Here is a 22,680-nt window from a genome sequence, read left to right as displayed (position 1 = left end):
ACTGGCCTACAATTTCCTTTCTTTTGCCTGCCTTCCTTCTTAAAGAGTGGAGTGACATTTACAATCTTCCAGTCCTCCAGGACCATGCCAGAATCAAGTAATTCTTGGAAGATCATGACCAATGCATCCATTATCTCTTCAGCAACCTCCCTCAGTCCATCTGGTCCAGGAGACCTATCCATCTTTGAGTTTCCGTGGCATTTTTTCTGTTGTAATAGCAATGGCGCTCACTCCTGCTCCCTGACACTCACGAATCTCTAGCACACTACTAGTGTCTTCCACAGTGAAGGCAGAGGCAAAGCACCCACTGAGTTCGTCTGCCATTTCTTTGTCCCCTACTATTACCTCACCAGCATCATTTTCCAATGGTCCAATATCAACTTTCATCTCCCTTTTAGAATCTTGCTTTATATTATTGCCTAGTCTGCCCTCATATTTCATCTTTAACCTTCGTTTAGCTTTTTTAGTTGCCTTTTGTTGGATTTTGAAAGCTTCCCAATCATCCAACTTCCCACTCACATTTGTACCTTATATGCCTATCCTTGGTTTTTATGCAGTCATTAACTTCCTTTGTCAGCCATTTGACAACTTCTTCCTCTGTGGGACATATCTATCCTGCACCTTGTGAACTGTTTCCAGACACTTCAGCCATCTCTGCTCTGCCATCATTCCCCACAGTATCCTCCTCTAATCCAACTGGGCAAGTTCCTCTCTCATCCCTCTGGAATTCCCTTTATTCCATTGCGACGATACATGTGACTTATGCTTCTCCCTTTCAAATTGCAGAATTAATTCAATCATATTATTATCACTGTCTCCTAAGGGTTCCTTTACGTTAAACTCTCTAATGAGATCTGGGTTATTATACAACACCCAATCTCCTTTTCTCGAGTTCATCCACCTTACTCTGAATGCTACGCGTAGCTAAATTCAGCACCTTCAGTCCTGCATTCTTTGTCCTTTTGAATTTTGCCTCTGTGGTACAATTTAATTCTTTGCTCTGTCTGCATTTGTACCCAATCATTGGCTTGTCCTTATTACATGCATCATCTACTTGTAAATGTGCTGGCTCATCCTCATACTGGTTCCCGTCCCCTTGCTATATTAGTTTAAGCCACTCCCAACAGCTCTAGTAAACCTGCCCCTCAGATTCAAGTGCAACCCCTCCCTTTTGTACAGGTCCCACCTGCCCCAGAAGAGGTCCCAATGATCCAGAAATCTGAATCCCTGCTCAATGCTCCAATTCTTTAGCCACGCATTTATCTGCCTCCTCATTTTATAGCTTTCCACACTGTTGCGCGGCATAGGCAACAATCTCGAGTTTACTATTTTTGAGGTTCTGCATCTCAGCTTCCTTCCTAACTTCCTGTATTTCTTTTTTCTCTGATATGTCACGGAGTCCTGTGTATTAATGATTTGGATGAGAATGTAGGTGGAATGATTCATAAGTTTGCAGATGACGCCAAAATTAGTGGTGTGGTGGAAAGTGAAGATGATTTCCTAAGGTTAAAACGGGATATTGATGAAGTGGGAAAGTGGGCAAAGGAACGGCGGATGGAATTTAACTTGAAGACAAGTGTGAAGTGATGCATTTTGGGAAGTTAAACCAACTTGGACATGCACGGTGAATGGTAGGGCCCAGGGGAAAGAGACAGACCAGGGATCTAGGGGTAAAGTATGTAACTCCCTGGAAGCAGTGGCACTGGTAGGTTAGGGTATGAAGGTGGCACTGGTGGGTTAGAGTATGAAGGTGGCACTGGTAGGTTAGAGTATGAAGGTGGCACTGGTGGGTTAGTGTATGAAGGTGACACTGGTGGGTTAGGGTATGAAGGTGGCACTGGTGGGTTAGAGTATGAAGGTGGCACTGGTGGGTTAGGGTATGAAGGTGGCACTGGTGGGTTAGAGTATGAAGGTGGCACTGGTGGGTTAGTGTATGAAGGTGACACTGGTGGGTTAGAGTATGAAGGTGGCACTGGTAGGTTAGAGTATGAAGGTGGCACTGGTGGGTTAGGGTATGAAGGTGGCACTGGTGGGTTAGGGTATGAAGGTGGCACTGATGGGTTAGAGTATGAAGGTGGCACTGGTGGGTTAGAGTATGAAGGTGGCACTGGTGGGTTAGGGTATGAAGGTGGCACTGGTGGGTTAGAGTATGAAGGTGGCACTGATGGGTTAGTGTATGAAGGTGGCACTGGTGGGTTAGTGTATGAAGGTGGCACTGGTGGGTTAGGGTATGAAGGTGGCACTGGTGGGTTAGTGTATGAAGGTGGCACTGATGGGTTAGGGTATGAAGGTGGCACTGGTGGGTTAGAGTATGAAGGTGGCACTGGTGGGTTAGGGTATGAAGGTGGCACTGGTGGGTTAGAGTATGAAGGTGGCACTGGTGGGTTAGGGTATGAAGGTGACCAATGGAATGCTTGTCTGCACTGGACAGGGCACTGAGTACGAATGCTTGCTGACATGATACAGCTGTACAAGATGTTGGTGAGATCACACCTGGACCATTATGTGCAGTTCTGGCCATCGCGCTATAGAAAGGATGTGATTAAGTGAGAGAACATGCCAAAAAGATTCACAAGGATGTTGCCAGGACTGGAGGGCCAGAGTTTTAAGGAGAGATCTATTGTAGAAAGGCTGGGGCTGTTTTCCCGGGTGTGTAGAAGCTGAGGGGTAACCTTATAGAGGTTTATAAAATCACGAGAGGCATAGATTGAATGAATGGTCATAGTCTTTTCCTCAGGGTAGGGGAGTCTAAACTTAGGACGTATACCTTTAAGTTGAGGGGGAAAGATTTAGAGGTGATGGGATGGGCAAGGTGGGGTGTAGAATGAACTGCCAGTAGAGATGAATACAATTACAATGTTTAAAAGACATTTGGACAGGTTCATGGATAGGAAAGATTTAGAGGGATATCAGCAAAACATGGGAAAATGGGACTAGCTCAGGAAGGCATCTTGGGGCACAGATGATTTAGCCTGAAGGTCACTTCTTCATGTTTATTCTTTATGAGATGAGACTAAGCTGAGCCAGAATGAAGAGAGGCTACACACGTCAAAATTGCTGGTGAACGCAGCAGGCCAGGCAGCACCTCTAGGAAGAGGTACAGTCGTGGATAGACATATCGCTCTGTCCGCCAGAGAAAGCAGGATTTCCCAGTGGCCACACATTTTAATTCCATGTCCCATTCCCATTCTGATATGTCTATCCACGGCCTCCTCTACTGTAAAGATGAAGCCACACTCAGGTTGGAGGAACAACACCTTATATTCCGTCTGGCTAGCCTCCAACCTGATGGCATGAACGTTGACTTCTCTAACTTCTGCTAATGCTCCACCTCCCCCTCGTACCCCATCCGTTATTTATTTATATACATATATTCTTTTTTTCTCTCTCCTTTTTCTCCCTCTGTCCCTCTGACTATACCCCTTGCCCATCCTCTGGACTTCCCCCCTCCCCTTTACTTTCTCCCTAGGCCTCCTGTCCCATGATCCTCTCATATCTCTTTTGCCAATCACCTGTCCAGCTCTTGGCTCCATCCCTCCCCCCTCCTGTCTTCTCCTATCATTTCGGATCTCCCCCTCCTCCTCCCATTTTCTAATCTCTTACTAGCTCTTCCTTCAGTTAGTCCTGATGAAGGGTCTCGGCCTGAAACGTCGACTGTACCTCTTCCTAGAGATGCTGCCTGGCCTGCTGCGTTCACCAGCAACTTTGATGTGTGTTGCTTGAATTTCCAGCATCTGCAGAATTCCTCATGAAGAGAGGCTAACGGCTAATGTTCACATCTCATATGCCTGCATATTATAGTCTGCCATTTGCCCAACTGTGTCAATGCCACCTCACAGACCTGTCCACTTCCCCACTAATTATCTCTGAAACCTATTCTTTCTACATTCCCTTGGATTCCATCACTTACCATAGGCACAACCTAGAGTGACCAATTAGAGCTATCGCCCTGCACATTTTTTGGGATGTGAGAAGAAGGGATGAGGCATAAAGGATTAGTTTAATTTACTATCAAGTTTGGTACAGATGTAGAGAGCAGGAGAGCCTGTTCCTGTACTGTCCTATGTAAAAAGAAGCACCCCAGGTGAAATCCTCACAGTCACAGGGAGGACGAGAAAGCTCCACAAAGACAGTGCCCAAGGCCGGGATCGAACTCAGTTCTCTGGAGCAGAGAGGTATTGGCTTTCGCTGGACCACCGTGCCAACCCATGGATGAGCAGTGTGCCAGCCTGGACAGGAACGCTTGGAAGTGTGGGGACTAGAGATTTGCAGACACAGGGAGGGATGGTCAACTCCTGTGCAGCCACCACTGGGGACGGTTGGACAGTCAGCTCCAGTCTCTGGAGTGCGATGACAGGCAAGCACAATATAGAACTGAACCCACAGCAATTACAGCAGATTAACAAAGTTCTTTGCAAGCCCCAGGACCAGAGAGTCGCAGCCTGTTGTAATCACCCACGGGTGTTGTGTGATACATTCCAGATAGATCTTCTCTGCTGCTTTCTGCCATCATCACATTCGTCCTACAGTGTGCACCACATTCTTGCACAGATCCACCATCACCTCCTGTTCCCATGTTTCATGGACCAAACCTCCCTGTATGCCTTCTTGACCACCGTGTCATGTGTCTCGGCCTCCGGGGGTAAGGAAATTACACCCCAACATCCCACTCTCCCGCATTGCTCACCGCCCTTCCACAACCTTCCCTGTTGGAATACTGGCACTTCCCTGATCTGTTACTGCCACACGCAGCCAATCTGCTCATTGTCACCCTCCCATTACTTACAGCCTTCTTCCTCACGGCCCATTGTGTGAGAAGCATAAGGACATAGCCAGGGTGGGAGAATTTTAGTTATGGGGAAACAATGTTGTTTTGTTTGAACAAAAGGGATAGAGAGTTAATTGAGGTGCACCATATCACAGGGGGAGGGGGCCTGGTCAAGGTGAGTAGGGTTGGGACTATCTATCTTCCTCAGCCTAGGATACAATTGCTGGAGAGGACAGACTTCATTTAATTGATCAACAGATTAGTGGGAATTACGGAAACTGTGGTTGGGAGCTGGAACTTCCTGCCAAAAAGGGTAGTGAAGTCAAAACCCTTCAGCACGTTAAAGGCGCCAATCAAATCAGCAGGCGGTGCAGCACAGTGACACGGATAGAGTCACTGCCTCAGCGCCAGCAACCCAGGTTCAACCCTGAGCTTCAGCACTGTCTGTTCCCCCTCTGACTACGTGGGTCTCTCCCCGGGCATTCCGTTTCCTCCCACGTCACAAAGATGACTGGGTTAGTTGTCCAATTGCCCGCTTTAAAGTCCAGGAGGACAGCATGGGAGTTTGGGAGGGAAAGTTGGTGGAATACGAGAAGGCAGACCTTGAGTTCGGGTAGATGGGTGACTGAGGTTAGTGTATGTGCACTGAGCTGAGAGGATTGCTTGTGTGCAGTATGACCATCACTCTCCAAGTTGTAACTTACACAGCTATGGACTTCAGGCTTGGAGATGGGGAAATCCAAACTAACATGAGGGGATGAAAGGCCTCCTTCGGTAGATTTTTATGAATCATTCGTGGGACAGATTTTTGCAGGAACTGCAGACTTCAAATGACTCCAACATTTGTCTAACTCGCTGAACTATGTCACAGAATGCCGTGGTCCAGGACCAACACCTCGAATTTCCAGTGGGAACTGCCTCAACCAACCAGAAGTGATCCCATAACAGACCAATTTGGTGAAACTGAGCACATTCTGAATCCAAGGGGCTTTTAATTTTCTCATCTGATGACCTTTTGGAAGCTGGATATGTTCCTACCTGCGGCAGCTCCAAACCTCCTCCTACAAGAACCATGTTGCTCTGGATCAGGTAAAGAGGGAATGGATTGCTCATCTGGAAGTAACGTCTGTGGCTTTATCAGACTTCCAGCAGGAGTTCCATACCAAACAACATTCACCTTCCACCTTCATCACTTTTTGAATCATTTTAGGGTGGGTTATAATAATTTACTTTAGCAAGCGGGAAATGGATGAATTCCAAATTTGCGACAGCACAGTATTTAGAAACCACACAAAGCAGGGAGTAATTACATCATTGATCAGTGGTAAGATGTCAGTAGTACAGCAAATGCAGCAGATCCCAAGTACCATAGAAAAAGGAAACACGACAGAATCAGTCAGACTTACAAAGATCAAAGTATCTCTCTTCATTGTCCAAATGAAAACGATGATGGAATTGGGTCCCCAGTGGTACAGTCAATTTATTCAGCTCACTGAATTGCTATTTTTCTTTGATTCCACAATTAATTTGAAATTTGGATTTTTCAGAATTGATCGTTAAAATGAATGCAAGTTGGATATTCAGATTTCCAACATCACTGAAATGTTCAAAGGAATTTTAACCTCTTGTGGACTGATTTAACTGTTTTGGTGGAGATACTGATGCTCAGTAAGAACTCCGAGGAGTGAGGGGTCTGTTTCTGTGCTCTGTGGCTCTTTTGAAAAGGTTCAACTAACAGCCAAAGTCCAATTCATGGCAGGTATTAACTCTGAGATATGGTACCCTCTCGAGAACGTTCATGAGATCTCACTGGCTCCAAATGAGCAGGAGGCTCCTGGATTTAAATATTTTCCCGTGATGACTGAGTTTACATTGAGGATAGATTCATTTGGGAATGGGCAGGTTTCCAGATCTGATGTCACCTATTGTATCAGAGCAGGATCGAGAGAGCCAGTGCTCCGATGATCATGGGAAGCCAGACCCTGCCCCCCACAGCGTGAGGGTGTGGGGGATCCCTTGAAATCTGTTGAGAGAAATCACTGACAAGAGCCAGCCATGATCTCAATAACAGGAGGTCATATTTGAGCACCAGATTGCAACATGTATCCCAACCTTAGTGGGAAATGAAAGTATTATTGTACCTAATAGATATTGTAGCCCAAGGTTCAAATGAGTACTGCAGTTGGTAAAAAGAGGTACAGTGACCTTGTAAAATTTACTTTATACAGTATTCTAAACCAAGCTTTAAGTTCATACAGGATGAAGAAAGTCTTTTATTTTAGATAAGCAACACATGCAAAGTGATAACAAAGGTTACAGCGTTGAGGCTTCAATAAATATTTTTCTTTTCTAAAAAAAAACTTTTTTGTTTAATTTAAATTTTGTTAGAAAAATAGCACTGTTATGAGAAGACATTGTTGGCAACATTTTGTAATGCTTCACATGCAAGTTAGCAGCATGGCCCAAAACCACAGCCAGGGGTCAGGAGAGATAGAGGGAGCAAAGGGAAGGAGAAGGAAGATAAGAGGTGGAGATGGAGAAGGGAAGAGTGGGAAGAGAGGGAAAGGTGAGGAGAGGGAGGGAAAAATACAAGGAGTAAGAGAAGGAGGTCAGGGGAAAGATGCAGCTGGGAAAATAACCTCCGACTTGTGACGGAAGTCAAACATAATTAGAATTTTGAATAAGAATAAGTAACCAATGATGTGATTCTAGGCTCAGCCTTATCTTAAACCACACTGGACATTCACAGGGAGAAAATAAACATCCCCATTGTTCCACAGAATATCGTACATACTCCAAACATAGCACACATTTCTCTGAGTTGAGCAAGATGAGATGGTCTAGCCCACAGATGTTTCCAAGAACCTTGGTTGAGCTGATTTGTTGACCAAGATGGCAATGTGTTTTGGAGACCATTCAGTACTGGAGCAGCCAATCCCACCTCCCACAAGGACAAAGTAATTCCCTAACCAGTAATCTCTCAGGAGTCGGCTCTCCAGTACCTGTGAAGAACACAGGGGCAGGGGCACCTTGAGTGGAATTTGGAGTATCACCATGTGCTCAGGCTCTCCTGGGTCTCCTCTATGGATCCAGGAAACGTTTGCCAAAGGAAATAAAAAGTTTTAGTCTGAACTGGAGCAACAGGTAATCTGCTGGAGGAAGGCAGTGGCCTAGCATCATTTGTGGGGTGGGGCGGGGGCCAGAATGAATTGCTGACATTTCAGCTCAGTCCTGAAGCAGGGCTTCAATCCAAAATGTTGACAATTCCTTCCTCCCCACTCCCAGGTGCTGCTCAACCCCCTGAGTTCTTCCAACAGGTAGTTTGTTGCTCCAGATTCCAGCATCTGCAGTATTGTGTGAATTTACTTAGTCCAAACTGCTTGGATGGTGTCCAAGGTGCCCAGGGGCACCTTCAAGGAGCAATGTCTCAAAAAGGAGGCATTCATCACTAAGGACTCCCATCACCCAGGGCATGCCCTCTTCTCATTGCTGTCATCAAAGAGGAGGTGCAGGAGCCTGAAGATACACACTCAACATTTCAGAAACAGCATCTTCCCCTCTACCATCGGATTTCTACTGCTGCTGCAAAACAACAAATTTCATGACATATACCGGTGATATTAAACCTGATTCTGATTAATTACAACCAACTAACAAGACTCTAATGTTTTTATCTTCCTCCTTGTTCTTCAATGTCAAGCAGAGAGCTATCTGCCACCTCTCCACCACAGGTACAATTCACTCTCTGTCTTGGAGTTCCCTGTCTTGGGGAATACTGCTTTGAAAGGCACAACTTCTCGTTGCCGAAAGGTGAAGCCCTTCACACAAATAGGCCGATGATTCCACACTTTGCAAGGATTAGATTCTCTAACCTGTCAGGGCCAGCGGTGAAATGCCTAATGGAACTAAAGGAGTGAGGAAATTGATAATCAGATTAAAATCAGAAGTTTTAGTCTGTAGACACTTTTTGCAATGACTGCTGAGAGCACAGTGGGGATTCTTGGAAATATCTGAGAAAGAGGGTCTGAAGTACAGGAAGCAGAGTCTCTGTATTTAGTACATCTGGTACCCAGAATGGAACACTGCAGGCCAGGCTGACTCGCCCTCCAGTCAGTGCCCATCTTCCTGGCTTCTCAGCCGATCAAATAAACTTCTTGTTTCTGTCCTTCTTTTTGGAGTCTTTTTTTAAAAATAATATTGTGTATTACATGACAGCTGTACTACTAATTCACACAGGTTCACAACCTTCTTCAGGATGAGTTCATTATTTGTTGATATTGATGGTAATAAAATTACCACGAGTGTTTCTCCAACTCTGACATCAGTAACACATTGCCCGCTTCAACTCTACCAAACTCCCAGTGAGGGAGGACGGCTTACCCATTTACTCAGACTCACTACTGTGTGGAAACAGGAGGGTGAGATAGCTCAGCATGCCTTTTGTCATCCCGTGATTCTACACTCAGGGACCCTTGATAGCTCCTGACTGAGTTAAACAGCCCCAGATGAGGTTAACCAATGTTTCAATTCTGACGCTCTCAATGGATGCTGACAGTGTTGCTAACTTTGGAAGTAGATCATTCCTGATAATCGGCCAACAGTCAGGACATTTGCACCTGCATCCCACACCCTGTCATCCACTCACAGTGAGCTCTTGGGACACACATCATGAAAGCCCTTGCTATGTATCCACTGCACACTGACACTGTTAGGACATGTTACGACACTCCAATAGTTAGCTCTCCTCGGAGAGAACATTAGTGCTCTCACCTTCCTCAGATTTTAGATACACTAACTACACATCGGCCTGATTAGGAAACACATCACTGGATCTAAACCCTGGAACTGAACAGTGGGAGCACCATTACCACACAGTGGTTCAAGGTGCTGGATCACTTCTACCTTATCAAGGGCAACTAGGGATAGGCATTCTATGCTGACCTTGCCAGTGGTGCCAACATCCAACAAATGGGATGGGTCAATATTCTCCTTGGGTTGGTCCGCTGTTGCTTTACCAATTGTTATCAGCAGGTGTGGCGCAGATGAAACAACGCTGTAAAGCAGTTTGTTCGGAATAGCAGTGGGGTTCAACGGTTTGTGTATAGGGCTGTGTAGTGAGGCCAGGAGAGGATGGGATTCATCAGGAGGGGGCCACCTATCCATCAAAGCCGAGGGCTGATGTTCGCCCACAATGCTCCTCCAAAGGAGTAAGGACTGAGATTCCACGGGGAAAGTGTTCAAAGCTGGGGCTGGAATTGACACGAGCCAAGGTGTCTACAGCAGAGATTTCTTGGTTATGGTCCTTTTCCAACAGAAAGCACCTGCATCAACTGCACTGGCAGAAAGAGGCTGGGGTCTGTGTACAGGATGGTCCCCTTTGCAGTGCCCGAGATCTCCAAAGTTCCTCACCCCAATCATTTACAGTTACCGTGTGGAAATAAACCAGCTGGTGCTTCACACTACCCTCCCCTTGGTCCCACAGAACAACCCCGGGTTCCTCCACCCCTCGCACTGCTCCAGGGCGAAAGCTTCACACTACCCTCCCCTTGGTCCCACAGAACAACCCCGGGTTCCTCCACCCCTCGCACTGCTCCAGGGCGAAAACTCTGCCAATCCCAGGGAAGAGCAGATCAGTGCAGAAGCCAATTCAGAGGCAGTGTTGGAGTGAGAGGAGGACCGGCAATGAAATGAACACCAATACCATATCAGTCCCTATCCCTGCTGGTATCTCATAGGAGCCCCAGAAAATGGAACACATTTGCCGAGAGATTTACTCGAGTATTGTTTCATGGGTCATGTCATCCAGTCCTTGACTCAATAGGATCTGCGGACCTTGTTACTCAGTGATGCCCAGGGGCTGGACTCCAGCACAGGACAATACTGAGTGTTCATTGCCAGGACGGGCAGGACGGGCAGGGCACTGTGGCTTTCATCACTGTACACAGTAACCTGATCAGACACCACTTTCCCGAACAACGAGGCCTCCGGTACTGATTAATCCTTCACTGGCAACATGTCAAAGTTCTCACTGTAGTTATTCACCCGTGAAAGGTTGGCGGGGGAGTATTTGAACCAGGTAGGAGTTTTATTGCTGGTGCCATTTCAGGGCTTAGAAAGGATTTTTTGATGGTGTAATTAAAGAGTCTGTTTGACACATTCCTGCCCCTCAGAACCCATTTAGGGGCTTTGGGTTGGATCTTAAAAACCCAGAGGTCAGTGTTTGAGCCAGTGGGTTGTCATCTCACTCCAAGCCTCATGGAGTTCAGGCAGTTTGATTTGCTTCTAGAAGCACAGGTGGAGTCATTGGCTCCATTGAGCTAGTTACTGAATGCTTTGAGCAGGATGGGGGAACAGGGGAAACTGCACTGACCGATTACAACGAGCTATTGTGTAGCTCTATGGATAAATGAAAGCATTCAACACACCAGCAATAAACACAACTGTGGAATAGCATTAGATCAAGCTCCACAGCTAATCCTGGGCCTGGAACTCGCCATGAATGTCCTCCCCTTCCGCTGACAATACCGTCGCACAAACAGAAACACATTCAGTAGGGCCCAAGCCATCCTCTCAGGACAGACATAGAGTGTAACCAAGTCCCACAAGAAATAAAAGCAAGCTGGTATCAAGAAACCAGTTCCTTCTGGTCAGCGCTGCAGCAGTCCATGGAGGTTAAAGCAGACAGTAAAGCCAGCAGATTAGAGGTGCTGAGACTAAAACGAAGAGCCAGGAAATGTCCCCAAAGTATGCTGGAAGCCCACTATTGCTCGGACAGACTGCAACAGGGTCTTTACCCTCTATGTAGTTACGGGACACAAATTTGAGTGATTCGTCCAGTAAGATGACGGGCAGAGAGATCTTCAGGACCACCACCCACTGTGGCCAGGTCAGAGCAGTCACTTGGAAGATCAGCTGTAAGGAAACAGAGGGAGAAAGCACTTCAGTTACAGGCACCGACTTCATCAATAAACTAACAGTACTTGGCTTTGCATGTCACACTTGGAGACCGGGTCACTGGAGTACTTAAAGAGGAGGTAGATAAAATGGCAAAAGGGTAAAATGGGGCAGTTTATAGGACTAGATGTTTCAATCCCTTTGGTAAGCAGATCCTAACTCAGGTCATAGCAGAGAGATCGTGAGGTGGGACTGAGTGGGTGGCAGATGCTTCTCAGGGGTCATCAGGTGGGCCCCCTCCTCTTAGATGTTTCGTCACTTTAAGCCCACTACATCTCTAGGGGACTCAACAGTGCGACCCGACGTCCCAGGTGCAACCCCCAGCCCCCCCACCTTCAATCTGGCCACCCACGGGTCATCTTAGGGCCCAGCTGCCGTCACTCCTTTTCACCCATAACCAGTGGCTGCTTTGCTCGGCTACCTCCGAGAGCTCTTTATAGCTTGCCGCTGGCCCCTTCAGCCATCTGACCATGGAAGTGGCCACAAATCCTCTGCTTCATCCCATTACTGGAGAGAGATATTTATAAAGCACCAGGGTGTACTCGCAGGCTGTCCCTTGCTTGATTACACCCAGCTTATGGATAGCCCTTGCATACAAACATGAGGGTGGGAGGCCAGTGTAATGGACATGCCAGCTTCTATGGGCTGTGGCACCTTCTGTCCTGTGGGAATCTGGTTTGAAGCCGCATTTGTGAACTGCCCAAGATACAAGCACTTTGCAGGAACAGAACCCTTGCCACGGAGACGGAATCGGCTTGCCCGTGGAAGGTAGAGGGTGGTAGTAGGTGGATGGTGATCCTTCTGGAGGTTGGTGTTCCATAGGGATCTGTTCTGCAACCCTTGCTCTTTGTGATTTTTATAAATGACTTGGATGAGGAAGTGGATGTTTGCAGATGACATGAAGGTGGTGTTGTGTAGAAGGCTGCCATAAGTTACAATGAGTCATGGACAGGATGCAGAACTGGGCTGGGAGGTGGCAGATAGAGTTCAGTCTGGAAAAGTGAATAGCTCTTGTTCTTCACATTGGAAGGTAAAGCAGAGTACAAGGCTACTGAGAGGATTCTTAATCATGTGGAGGAACGATGGTATCTCAGGGCCCACAGTTCAATAGTTGCGATGTTGCAGCTTGACTTAGACCACACTTGGAATAACGAGCTCACTTAAAGGAAGGATATCAAAGTCAAAGTAAATTTATTATCAAAGTGTGCAAATGTCATTATACACTACCCAGAGATTCATTTTCTTGCAAACAGTTATAGGAAAGTAAAGAAATACAAAAGATTTTACAGAAACCTACATAAAGATAGACAAACAACCAGTCTGCGAATGAAGACAAAGTGTGCAAATAGAAATATATATGCACACACGTATATACCTGTGTGTCTATAGAATACCACACACACACACACACACACACACACACACGTATTTACCTGTGTGTCTATAGATATACACACACACACATACCTGTGTGTCTATATATACACACATACATATATATATAATATACACACACACACACACACATACATACACACGTGCGTGTATATATTATACTATGTAGATATATGCACGTAGAGTGATAACTGCAGAGAAGCTTTAGGGAGGATGCAGAGATGATTTACCAGTTGTTGCCTAGATTAAAGAAGAGCATATCTTATGAGGAGAGGATGAATGAACTAGGGCTTTTCCCTTTCGAGCGAAGGGAGATGAGAAGTGACTTGATAGAGGTTTCAAAGATGATGAAAGGCAAAGACAGAGAGGCACCCAGCACTTTTCCCAGGATGGAAAAGGCTAATATGAGAGGGTATAAATTTAAGGTGATTGGAGGAAGTTTTTTTTGGGGGGGGGGATGTCAGAGGTAGGATTTTTTTACACAAAGATTGGTAACGCATGGAACGCATGGCCGGAGGTGGTGGTCGAGGTAGATACATTAGGGAGAATTAAGAGAACCTTAGACAGGCTCATGGATGAAAGAAAATTGTTGAGTTACGTGGGAGAGAAAGGCTAGATTGATCTTGGCATAGGTTAAAAGGTCAGTGCGACATCAGGGGCTGAAGTTTGTCTGGTGCAATGCTGTTCTTTCTCTATGTTCTAACCTGTAAAGTACATTCAGTTGTTTTGCTAAGTACTTCATACTAAATATTAGTGCATCTCAAAAACAGCATCACCACAGGGCCACTTGGAACTCTGTGATTCTTTTCCAGCTCTGTCAAAGGGGTCACTGATCTGAAACATTATCTCTGCTCCTCTCTCCACAGACACTGACTGACCTGCTGAGTATTCCCAGTATTTTCTGGTTTTATCGCTACTGGGCAATTTTGATCTAGCTCCCATAAACTACTTCCATTATCAGTTCTCACTCCTTCATGTTTAACGGGAACTACGAGGGTTGATTGATAAGTTCGTGGCCTAAGGTAGACGGAGATTAGTTTACAGCTCTTGTTACATGCACGTGCAGTTCAACTCTTTGAGTGATAATGCAGGAAGCTTGAAGTTAACAACTCATCTCCTTCTACTGCAGGCCACAAACTTATCAATCACCCCTGGTAGCTGCACAATCTGCTCATCTTGTTATTGACGATGGGACAGCTAGCTTACACAGGCAATGGGGGCAGGAATTTTCAATGAAAGTAGAAAAACAACAAAGGGATTTATGACTTCAAAATCAGATGGACTTTCAATTGTGAACCCTGTGCAAGAATGCAGGATCTCTAAGCTCTATCTGAAGCAGGCATACACCGCCACTTGGCTCCAGCGCCACGGAGGCAGAGGTTCTGGGAGTGGTTTTTGGCTGAAAGTGAACAGCTAGCCTTGTGTTAGCTGTGGCTCCATACTCACAGGCAATGGTTCCACGTAGAGGATGAGGAAGTGCAGAGACATGGACAGACAGATTGTCCCCAGCAGCCAGACGTTCACCCATGGTGGCATCCTCAATAAGGACTGGTTCTCAGACAGGCTGGGCAGCAAAGAGAGTTCAGGAATTAGAAAGACCAAAGCGAACACAAAGTTTTAACTTAGTTTTGAAACAACTCTCTTTTGTATTATGTATTTATTGTAATTTATAGTATTTTTATTTTAAAGTCCTGCACTGTACTGCTACTACAAAGCATCAAATTACACAACATACAGTGTGTCAGGGATAATGAACCTGATTCCGATTCCACATGACCAGGGAGGTCACCACTGTCATCTCCTACGATATCTCTCCGAACACGCGCTGTGTGACGCTGAGACGAGTTCCTCATCTATCTGCCCAGCACGTCTCATTGTGGGGGAATGGGTTACTGTGGGAAGTAGGGTATGGCCCAGGGTCCCGGAGAGGGTCCTGGGGGTGGGGGAGTGGTTGGCTGGTGCTGCCGGATGCAGAGGAAGGACTGGACAGAGGTATACGGCGCCTGAAGGATCGTGGTGAAAGATCTCAGATACTTGTGAATGAATGGAACAGGGCGCAGGAATCAGAGAAGACAGGCACACCAAGCACTGGCTGGTCAGGGATGATTGTTGTCTCTAGGGAAACCCTGAGAACACACTCCAGGAGACTGGACAGCAACAGGTCGGGGTCTCAACTGGTGGGGTTGGGGTGGAGGGAGAAGAGAGATTCACTGAAGAGTAGAACTCACTAGGGTCGCACTTTTGGGGTTGAGGGTCTGACTGGACTGGAGACTCTTCCACGGGGAGGTGTGAGGAGGGGCCAGCAGACGGGGTGGTTGGGTAGGGTGTGTGGTGGGTTAGTGGTGTAGTGGTGGTGCGAGGGGTGGGGCAGGCACTACTCGCGGGGTTGGGGAGGGTATCTGGTGGGAACGTGGGCCATTACTTGTGGTAGTGTTGGGCCTCCTCGGTGGGAGCAGGGACCCTTGTCCTTCAGCTCCCTGCCCCGGGCTGATCAGTTATAACTCTCCTATCAGCTCCCTGCCCCGGGCTGATCAGTTGTAACTCTCCGATCAGCTCTCTGCCCCGGGCTGATCAGCTGTAACTCTCCGATCAGCTCTCTGCCCCGGGCTGATCAGCTGTAACTCTTCGATCAGCTCTCTGCCCCGGGCTGATCAGTTGTAACTCTCCGATCAGCTCTCTGCCCCGGGCTGATCAGTTGTAACTCTCCGATCAGCTCTCTACCCCGGGCTGATCAGCTGTAACTCTGATCAGCTCTCTGCCCCGGGCTGATCAGTTGTAACTCTCCGATCAGCTCTCTGCCCCGGGCTGATCAGCTGTAACTCTTCGATCAGCTCTCTGCCCCGGGCTGATCAGCTGTAACTCTCCGATCAGCTCTCTGCCCCGGGCTGATCAGCTGTAACTCTCCGATCAGCTCTCTGCCCCGGGCTGATCAGCTGTAACTCTCCGATCAGCTCTCTGCCCCGGGCTGATCAGCTGTAACTCTCCGATCAGCTCTCTGCCCCGGGCTGATCAGCTGTAACTCTCCGATCAGCTCTCTGCCCCGGGCTGATCAGCTGTAACTCTCCGATCAGCTCTCTGCCCCGGGCTGATCAGCTGTAACTCTCCGATCAGCTCTCTGCCCCGGGCTGATCAGCTGTAACTCTCCGATCAGCTCTCTGCCCCGGGCTGATCAGCTGTAACTCTCCGATCAGCTCTCTGCCCCGGGCTGATCAGCTGTAACTCTCCGATCAGCTCTCTGCCCCGGGCTGATCAGCTGTAACTCTCCGATCAGCTCTCTGCCCCGGGCTGATCAGCTGTAACTCTCCGATCAGCTCTCTGCCCCGGGCTGATCAGCTGTAACTCTCCGATCAGCTCTCTGCCCCGGGCTGATCAGCTGTAACTCTCCGATCAGCTCTCTGCCCCGGGCTGATCAGCTGTAACTCTCCGATCAGCTCTCTGCCCCGGGCTGATCAGCTGTAACTCTCCGATCAGCTCTCTACCCCGGGCTGATCAACTGTAACTCGCACCTGAAGCAAAACATTTATAAAACGACAATGAAAACGGAGACAATGACCATGAGCCAGAGGTTGTGTCTTTCGAGAAGCAGCTGTCCATGACTGGGACTGGGACTGGTCAGTCTGTCACTGAATGTCTTTGTGAATCATTGCTGTTTCATAGAAGTGGTTGTTCCAAACCAGCGTGTCACCTTTTCTCTGTATCAATTTCCCCTGCAGACCGAGGCAGAGCTAACTCTAACCGGGAAATGGCTGACGTCACAGGTTTGGTGTGTGGGTGCGCGTTTTAGCGTGCGTGTGTGCGTTTTTGTGCAGCGCATATGCCATGTGTATACACGTGGCTTGTGGTTGCAAGCTGGTATTTCTCTCCACTATCGCTATCCCCCGCAAGCCCACACAATCTCCCGCAACCCCCCGCACCCCCGGTCGCCATGACTGCGGTGCTGCCGGGCAGCCTGGCCGTGCCCCGGTGACCACTCACCTGTTCAAGGCATTGCACATCTCAATGGTCACCAACACTGACAGGGCCATGGTTGTGGGGATGCGCGACTCGAAGATGGAGCACTCGATCTCCTGGTAGAGGGGGTGATCTGGTGTGCACTGCATGAAATGTCGCTGCAGAATGAGAGGGAAGGAAAGGAAGGCTGTCATGTGGAACCCGGCACACACTCTGTCCTCCGTCTGTGATACGCCATAGCTCCAACGTCAGCCCAGCTCCGAAGATTGTGGATCAAATCAGACCCCAGAACCTTCAATATTTGTCATAGAACCACACAGCTCAGAAACACCCCACTCCGCCCACTGAGTCTGCACTAACCTTCAACGATCCACTTAGACCAATGCTACCCTCCCCACATTCCCACCACATCTCCCCCGTCCCCAGATTCTACACAGTGGGGGCAATTTAGAACAGTCGCCCAATCGACCAGCCAGCGCATGTCTGGGGTGGTGGGGGAAACTGGGGCAGACGGAGGCCAGCATGGAATCATGACCCTGGACCGTGAGCCAGCAGCTTCACCCACTGCACCAGTCTGCTGTTCCTCAGCGTTAGCCCACACTCAGTTCAAAACCGACGATGACAGCTGTCATTTTTTTTCAGAGAGACATAAACCAGCTCTCTGCTGTGTGAGCCATAGTAAGAAAATTCCAGGTAACTTGGATCAAACCCTGACACAGACTGTTACATAGAGTGGCAATGTGTGTCTAACAGTCAATCAATACACTGCAAGCTCACTGTAAGAGAGGCATTAAATGATGTGGCCTCACACACACTGGGTGAATGTCCTTGAACTTATAAACACAGCTGGAGACTTCTTACGGACGCTCCTGCCCATCTGCTCGTGGGGCAGGTGAGGCTCGATGTGACACTACGTCCTCAGTCCTACAATCTGAACTTGCTGTTCAGCTCCCCTGCTGGAGTGGCCCCCTGCTCTCACCCTTCCTTCACTCCAATTCCCAGCTCCCCTGCTGGAGTGCCCCCTGCTCTCACCCTTCCTTCACTCTGATTCCCAGCTCTCCTGCTGGAGTGGCCCCCTGCTCTCACCCTTCCTTCACTCTGATTCCCAGTTCCCCTGCTGGAGTGCCCCCTGCTCTCACCCTTCCTTCACTCTGATTCCCAGTTCCCCTGCTGGAGTGGCCCCTGCTCTCACCCTTCCTTCACTCCAATTCTCAGCTCCCCTGCTGGAGTGCCCCCTGCTCTCACCCTTCCTTCACTCTGATTCCCAGCTCCCCTGCTGGAGTGGCCCCCTGCTCTCACCCTTCCCTCTACTCTGATTCCCAGTTGGCCTGTGTATGGGGAAGGTCCGTGCACAGTGTGGCCTGTGTTTGTGGAAGGTCAGTGCACAGACTGGCCTGTGTTTGGGGAAGGTCTATGCACAGAGTGGCCTGTGTTTGGGGAAGGTCAGTGCACAGAGTGGCCTGAGTTTGTGGAAGGTCAGTGCACAGACTGGCCTGTGCTTGGGGAAGGTCTGTGCATGGAGTGGCCTGTGTTTGTGGAAGGTCAGTGTACAAACTGGCCTGTGTTTGTGGAAGGTCAGTGCACAGAGTGGCCTGTGTTTGGGGAAGGTCCGTGCACAGAGTGTCCGGTGTTTGGGGAAGGTCAGTGCACAGACTGGCCTGTGTTTGGGAAAGTTCTGTGCACAGAGTGGCCTGTGTTTGTGGAAGGTCAGTACACAGACTGGCCTGTGTTTGTGGAAGGTCAGTGTACAGAGCATCCTGTGTTCGGGGAAGGTCCGTGCACAGAGTGGCCTGTGTTTGTGGAATTTCAGTACACAGAGTGACCTGTGTTTGTGGAAGGTCAGTGTACAGACTGGCCTGTGTTTGTGGAAGGTTAGTGCACAGACTGGCATGTGTTTGCGGAAGCTCAGTGCACAGAGTGACATGTGTTTGGGGAAGGTCTGTGCATGGAGTAGCCTGTGTTTGTGGAAGGTCAGTGTACAGACTGGCTTGTGTTTGTGGAAAGTAAGTGCACAGAGTGGCCTGTGTTTGGGGAAGGTCCGTACACAGAGTGTCCAGTGTTTGGGGAAGGTCAGTGCACAGACTGGCCTGTGTTTGGGAAAGGTCTGTGCACAGAGTGGCCTGTGTTTGTGGAAGGTCAGTACACAGACTGGCCTGTGTTTGTGGAAGGTCAGTGTACAGAGCGTCCTGTGTTTGTGGAAGATCAGTGCACAGAGTGGCCTGTGTTTATGGAAGGTGTGTGCACAGAGTGACCTGTGTTTGGGGAAGGTTAGTGTACAGAGCGGCCTTTGTTTGTGGAAAGGCAGTGCACAGACTGGCCTGTGTTTGTGGAAGTTCAGTGCACAGAGTGGCCTGTGTTTGGGGAAGGTCAGTGCCCAGAGTGGCCTGTGTTTGTGGAAGGTCAGTGCACAGAGTGGCCTGTGTTTGTGGAAGGGCAGTGCACAGACTGGCCTGTGTTTGTGGAAGGTCAGTGCACAGACTGGCCTGTGTTTGTGGAATATCAGCGCACAGACTGGCCTGTGTTTGTGGAAGGTCAGTGCCCAGAGTGGCCTGTGTTTGTGGAAGGTGTGTGCACAGAGTGACCTGTGTTTGGGGAAGGTTAGTGTACAGAGCGGCCTGTGTTCAGGGAAGGTCCGTGCACAGAGTGGCCTTTGTTTGTGGAAAGGCAGTGCACAGACTGGCCTGTGTTTGTGGAAGTTCAGTGCACAGACTGGCCTGTGTTTGGGGAAGGTCAGTGCACAGACTGGCCTGTGTTTGTGGAAGTTCAGTGCACAGACTGGCCTGTGTTTGTGGAAGTTCAGTGCACAGACTGGCCTGTGTTTGGGGAAGGTCAGTGCCCAGAGTGGCCTGTGTTTGTGGAAGGTCAGTGCACAGAGTGGCCTGTGTTTGTGGAAAGTCAGTGCACAGACTGGCCTGTGTTTGTGGAAGGTCAGCGCACAGACTGGCCTGTGTTTGTGGAAGATCAGCGCACAGACTGGCCTGTGTTTGTGGAAGGTCAGTGCACAGAGTGGCCTGTGTTTGGGTGAGGACAATACACAGCATGGTTTGCATTGAGTGAGATCACTGTACAGGGTTGCAGGAGGTTGAAGAGATGTATACACTTGCCCTTTCTCTGATGTGACAGCCTGCTCTCGATTATTGATGGCCTGCTGTGTTCTCGGCAGACTCTGGATCAGGATGATTAATAGAGTCTTTGTGAAAGTAATTATCTCAGACTGGCATCACAGTCCCCAGGCAACACTACATCACTCTGCAGGTCAGCTCAAAGGGCTGAACACAATGAAGTGCTTGCTGAAACAGACTGTTATTTACAACATTCAGACTTGGGCGAAGACTCCCCTAATATAGCAAGAACCATCTGTTTTTGTCTGGTTTGGATTCGATTAGTCGTGGTGCTGGATCAAGGCAGTGAATACAGCTGAAAATCCATGGTGAGGACTTTCTAACAGATCGTCAATAGTAAGTAATGACTGAGACTTCACCCAGCAGTTACAGTTCCTACAGATCGGCCGTTACTGAACCCAGCCTCACCGCCCTCACCCATCCCCCATGGGACGATTGCATCTCATCTCCATTACCAGCTGGTTGAAGGTGACCTGTGGACCGCTGTCATCGAACATGAACCACCAAGTAGCTGCTCCAACGGTCGCAAGGCCGACGTAAACTGAAAGAGACCAATGATCAGGGTAAGGAAAGGAGCCTCAGAGGAGAGCACCATGCGATTATGTCACCTATGACCACCTGCCATTCCCACAGCTCTGTCTCCTGTCTGGCTGGATCTTCAGTCTGGAAACATGAGCAGGGGATGTGGACCTTCTGCCCATCTGGCGTGTGAAAGATTAATCTCATCCCACACTCTGGTTTTGACTCCCACCACGACCCTGCAGAGCTACCATTCCAAGGCTACATACGATTCTCTGTCGAAAGCTTCCAGAACTGACTCTCCCCTTCACCTTCAGATATCAGAATCAGCTAAGGGCATATTGTAGAAACCAAGAAACGTCTTCATCAGGCTAATTTGAATCAGCCTGATGCTGCCTTAGCAGAGAGAGATCCCAGTGTTCATCCTACAATGCTGTTTTTGCTCTGCACCTCGTGGATGAAGGCTGAAAGTTGTTTGTGCATCTGGGCAGAAGATACAAAGCCACACTGGGTTGCTGGGAAACTACTTTCCCCCCTGGTGGGTTACCAGGTTGGAATCAACTCCTGGTGACAATGGACTCAAGATTCAGAATTATTTATCACAATGCATCTTGAAACCTAGTAAAACGTGTCATTTGGGTTAATGACCGACACACCACTGGGGGCAGCTTGTAAGTGTTGCTGTACATTCCAGTGCCAATGGAATCCGTGAAAGAGATACAAGGATATACAATTCACTGATATACAGTTAATACGCCCAGGAGATACAGTTCAAACTACAATGCCCCAGATTCCTTAGTTCCAATGGCCTCCATTTCAGAGCCACCAGAAGCCTGAACACATGCAGTTACTTGCCTGCCCACACCTCCTCCGACAGCATAACCTCTACCACCCAGAAAGACAGGGGCAGCAGGCACAGGGGAACACTACTGCGAGTTCAGACAGTCTGCTGTACGTGCAAGGAATACAGTTTCCCTACAAGTCACATACCATCCAGTCTTGGAAATGTATTCCCATTTCCTTATCCTAGAACTCCCTTCCCAACAGCAGCTTGCTCCAGAAGGACCGCGGTGGTTCAAACAATCAGGGTGGGCAATAAACGGGGCCTCGCTGACGATACTCGTCTCCTGAAGCAGAGTAGACAAGCAGAAGGGCAGGCGCCTCGTGTCTGGAGACGTGGTCTGGCGACTTACCTCCAATGGCGATATAGCGGAAGAAGAGCCAGCCGCTGATGAGCGACTCCTTGGGATTACGGGGTGGCTTGCTCATGATATCCAGGTCAGGAGGGTTGAAGCCCAGGGCTGTGGCAGGCAGGCCGTCAGTCACTAAGTTCACCCAGAGCAGCTGGACTGGGATCAACGCTTCCGGCAGGCCCAGGATGGCCGTGAGGAAAATGCTAACGGAAAACGAGGGAGAGGAAGAGGAAGGTGATCAGAATGTAAACCGAAGCAAACAGCATTCCAGGCAGGTTGTCATAACAGTAAACGTCCCTGTCAATGCTGGGGCTTTAGACTGTCTCTGCATCGACCCGGGTTCACAGCCCCCAGATTATCTGAAGCTACTTCATTCAATTCGATCTCCACTCAGCTGGAGAATCCGATTTCCACTCAGCTGGAGAATCCGATCTCCACTCAGCTAGAGAATCCGATCTCCACTCAGCTGGAGCGGGCAACAGGCAACAGGAGGGAATGAAGGAAGGACCGGGTACACCGATTCTTGGGGCTTACATTACACCATAGAGGGCAACGCTGAGTGTATACGAGTGTGTGTTTGGGGGCAGATGACAGGCAGGGAACAGGTGACCCATAACCACCCAGTCTTTACCAGGAGTCCACTGGCACTCCAGTCCTTTATGTATAGATCCGCTGCAGCAGGTGGATCAGAGGAGAAGGGCGTTTTATTTTCTGTGACCAGTTGTTTGTCCTGGATCCTTCTTTATGCAGGTGGAAATCTTGGCTTAAGATGGCAGAT

General features: G+C 48.7%; 1 protein-coding gene across 2 annotated transcripts in view; it reads right to left on the bottom strand.

The window, feature by feature from the left end:
- atp2a3 (ATPase sarcoplasmic/endoplasmic reticulum Ca2+ transporting 3) overlaps window positions 1–22,680 on the bottom strand; it is a 212,196-nt gene that overhangs the window by 13,507 nt on the left and 176,009 nt on the right. Inside the window, exons 16-20 of one of the 2 annotated variants that reach the window (XM_063031520.1) lie at window positions 21,903–22,105; window positions 20,646–20,731; window positions 17,093–17,226; window positions 14,564–14,681; window positions 11,563–11,680 (exon numbers count right to left, since the gene is read on the bottom strand). In XM_063031520.1, coding sequence (XP_062887590.1) covers window positions 11,563–11,680; window positions 14,564–14,681; window positions 17,093–17,226; window positions 20,646–20,731; window positions 21,903–22,105 — 659 coding nt within the window. Of the gene's footprint in view, window positions 1–7,021; window positions 11,681–14,563; window positions 14,682–17,092; window positions 17,227–20,645; window positions 20,732–21,902; window positions 22,106–22,680 lie in introns of those variants that run through there. The other variant, XM_063031519.1, reaches the window with a different exon arrangement.

Source organism: Mobula hypostoma, chromosome 23 (assembly GCF_963921235.1).
Source record: "Mobula hypostoma chromosome 23, sMobHyp1.1, whole genome shotgun sequence".
NCBI lineage: Eukaryota > Metazoa > Chordata > Chondrichthyes > Myliobatiformes > Myliobatidae > Mobula > Mobula hypostoma.
Note: the sequence above shows the minus strand (reverse complement) of the source record. Positions and strands in the feature narration are given on the sequence as shown.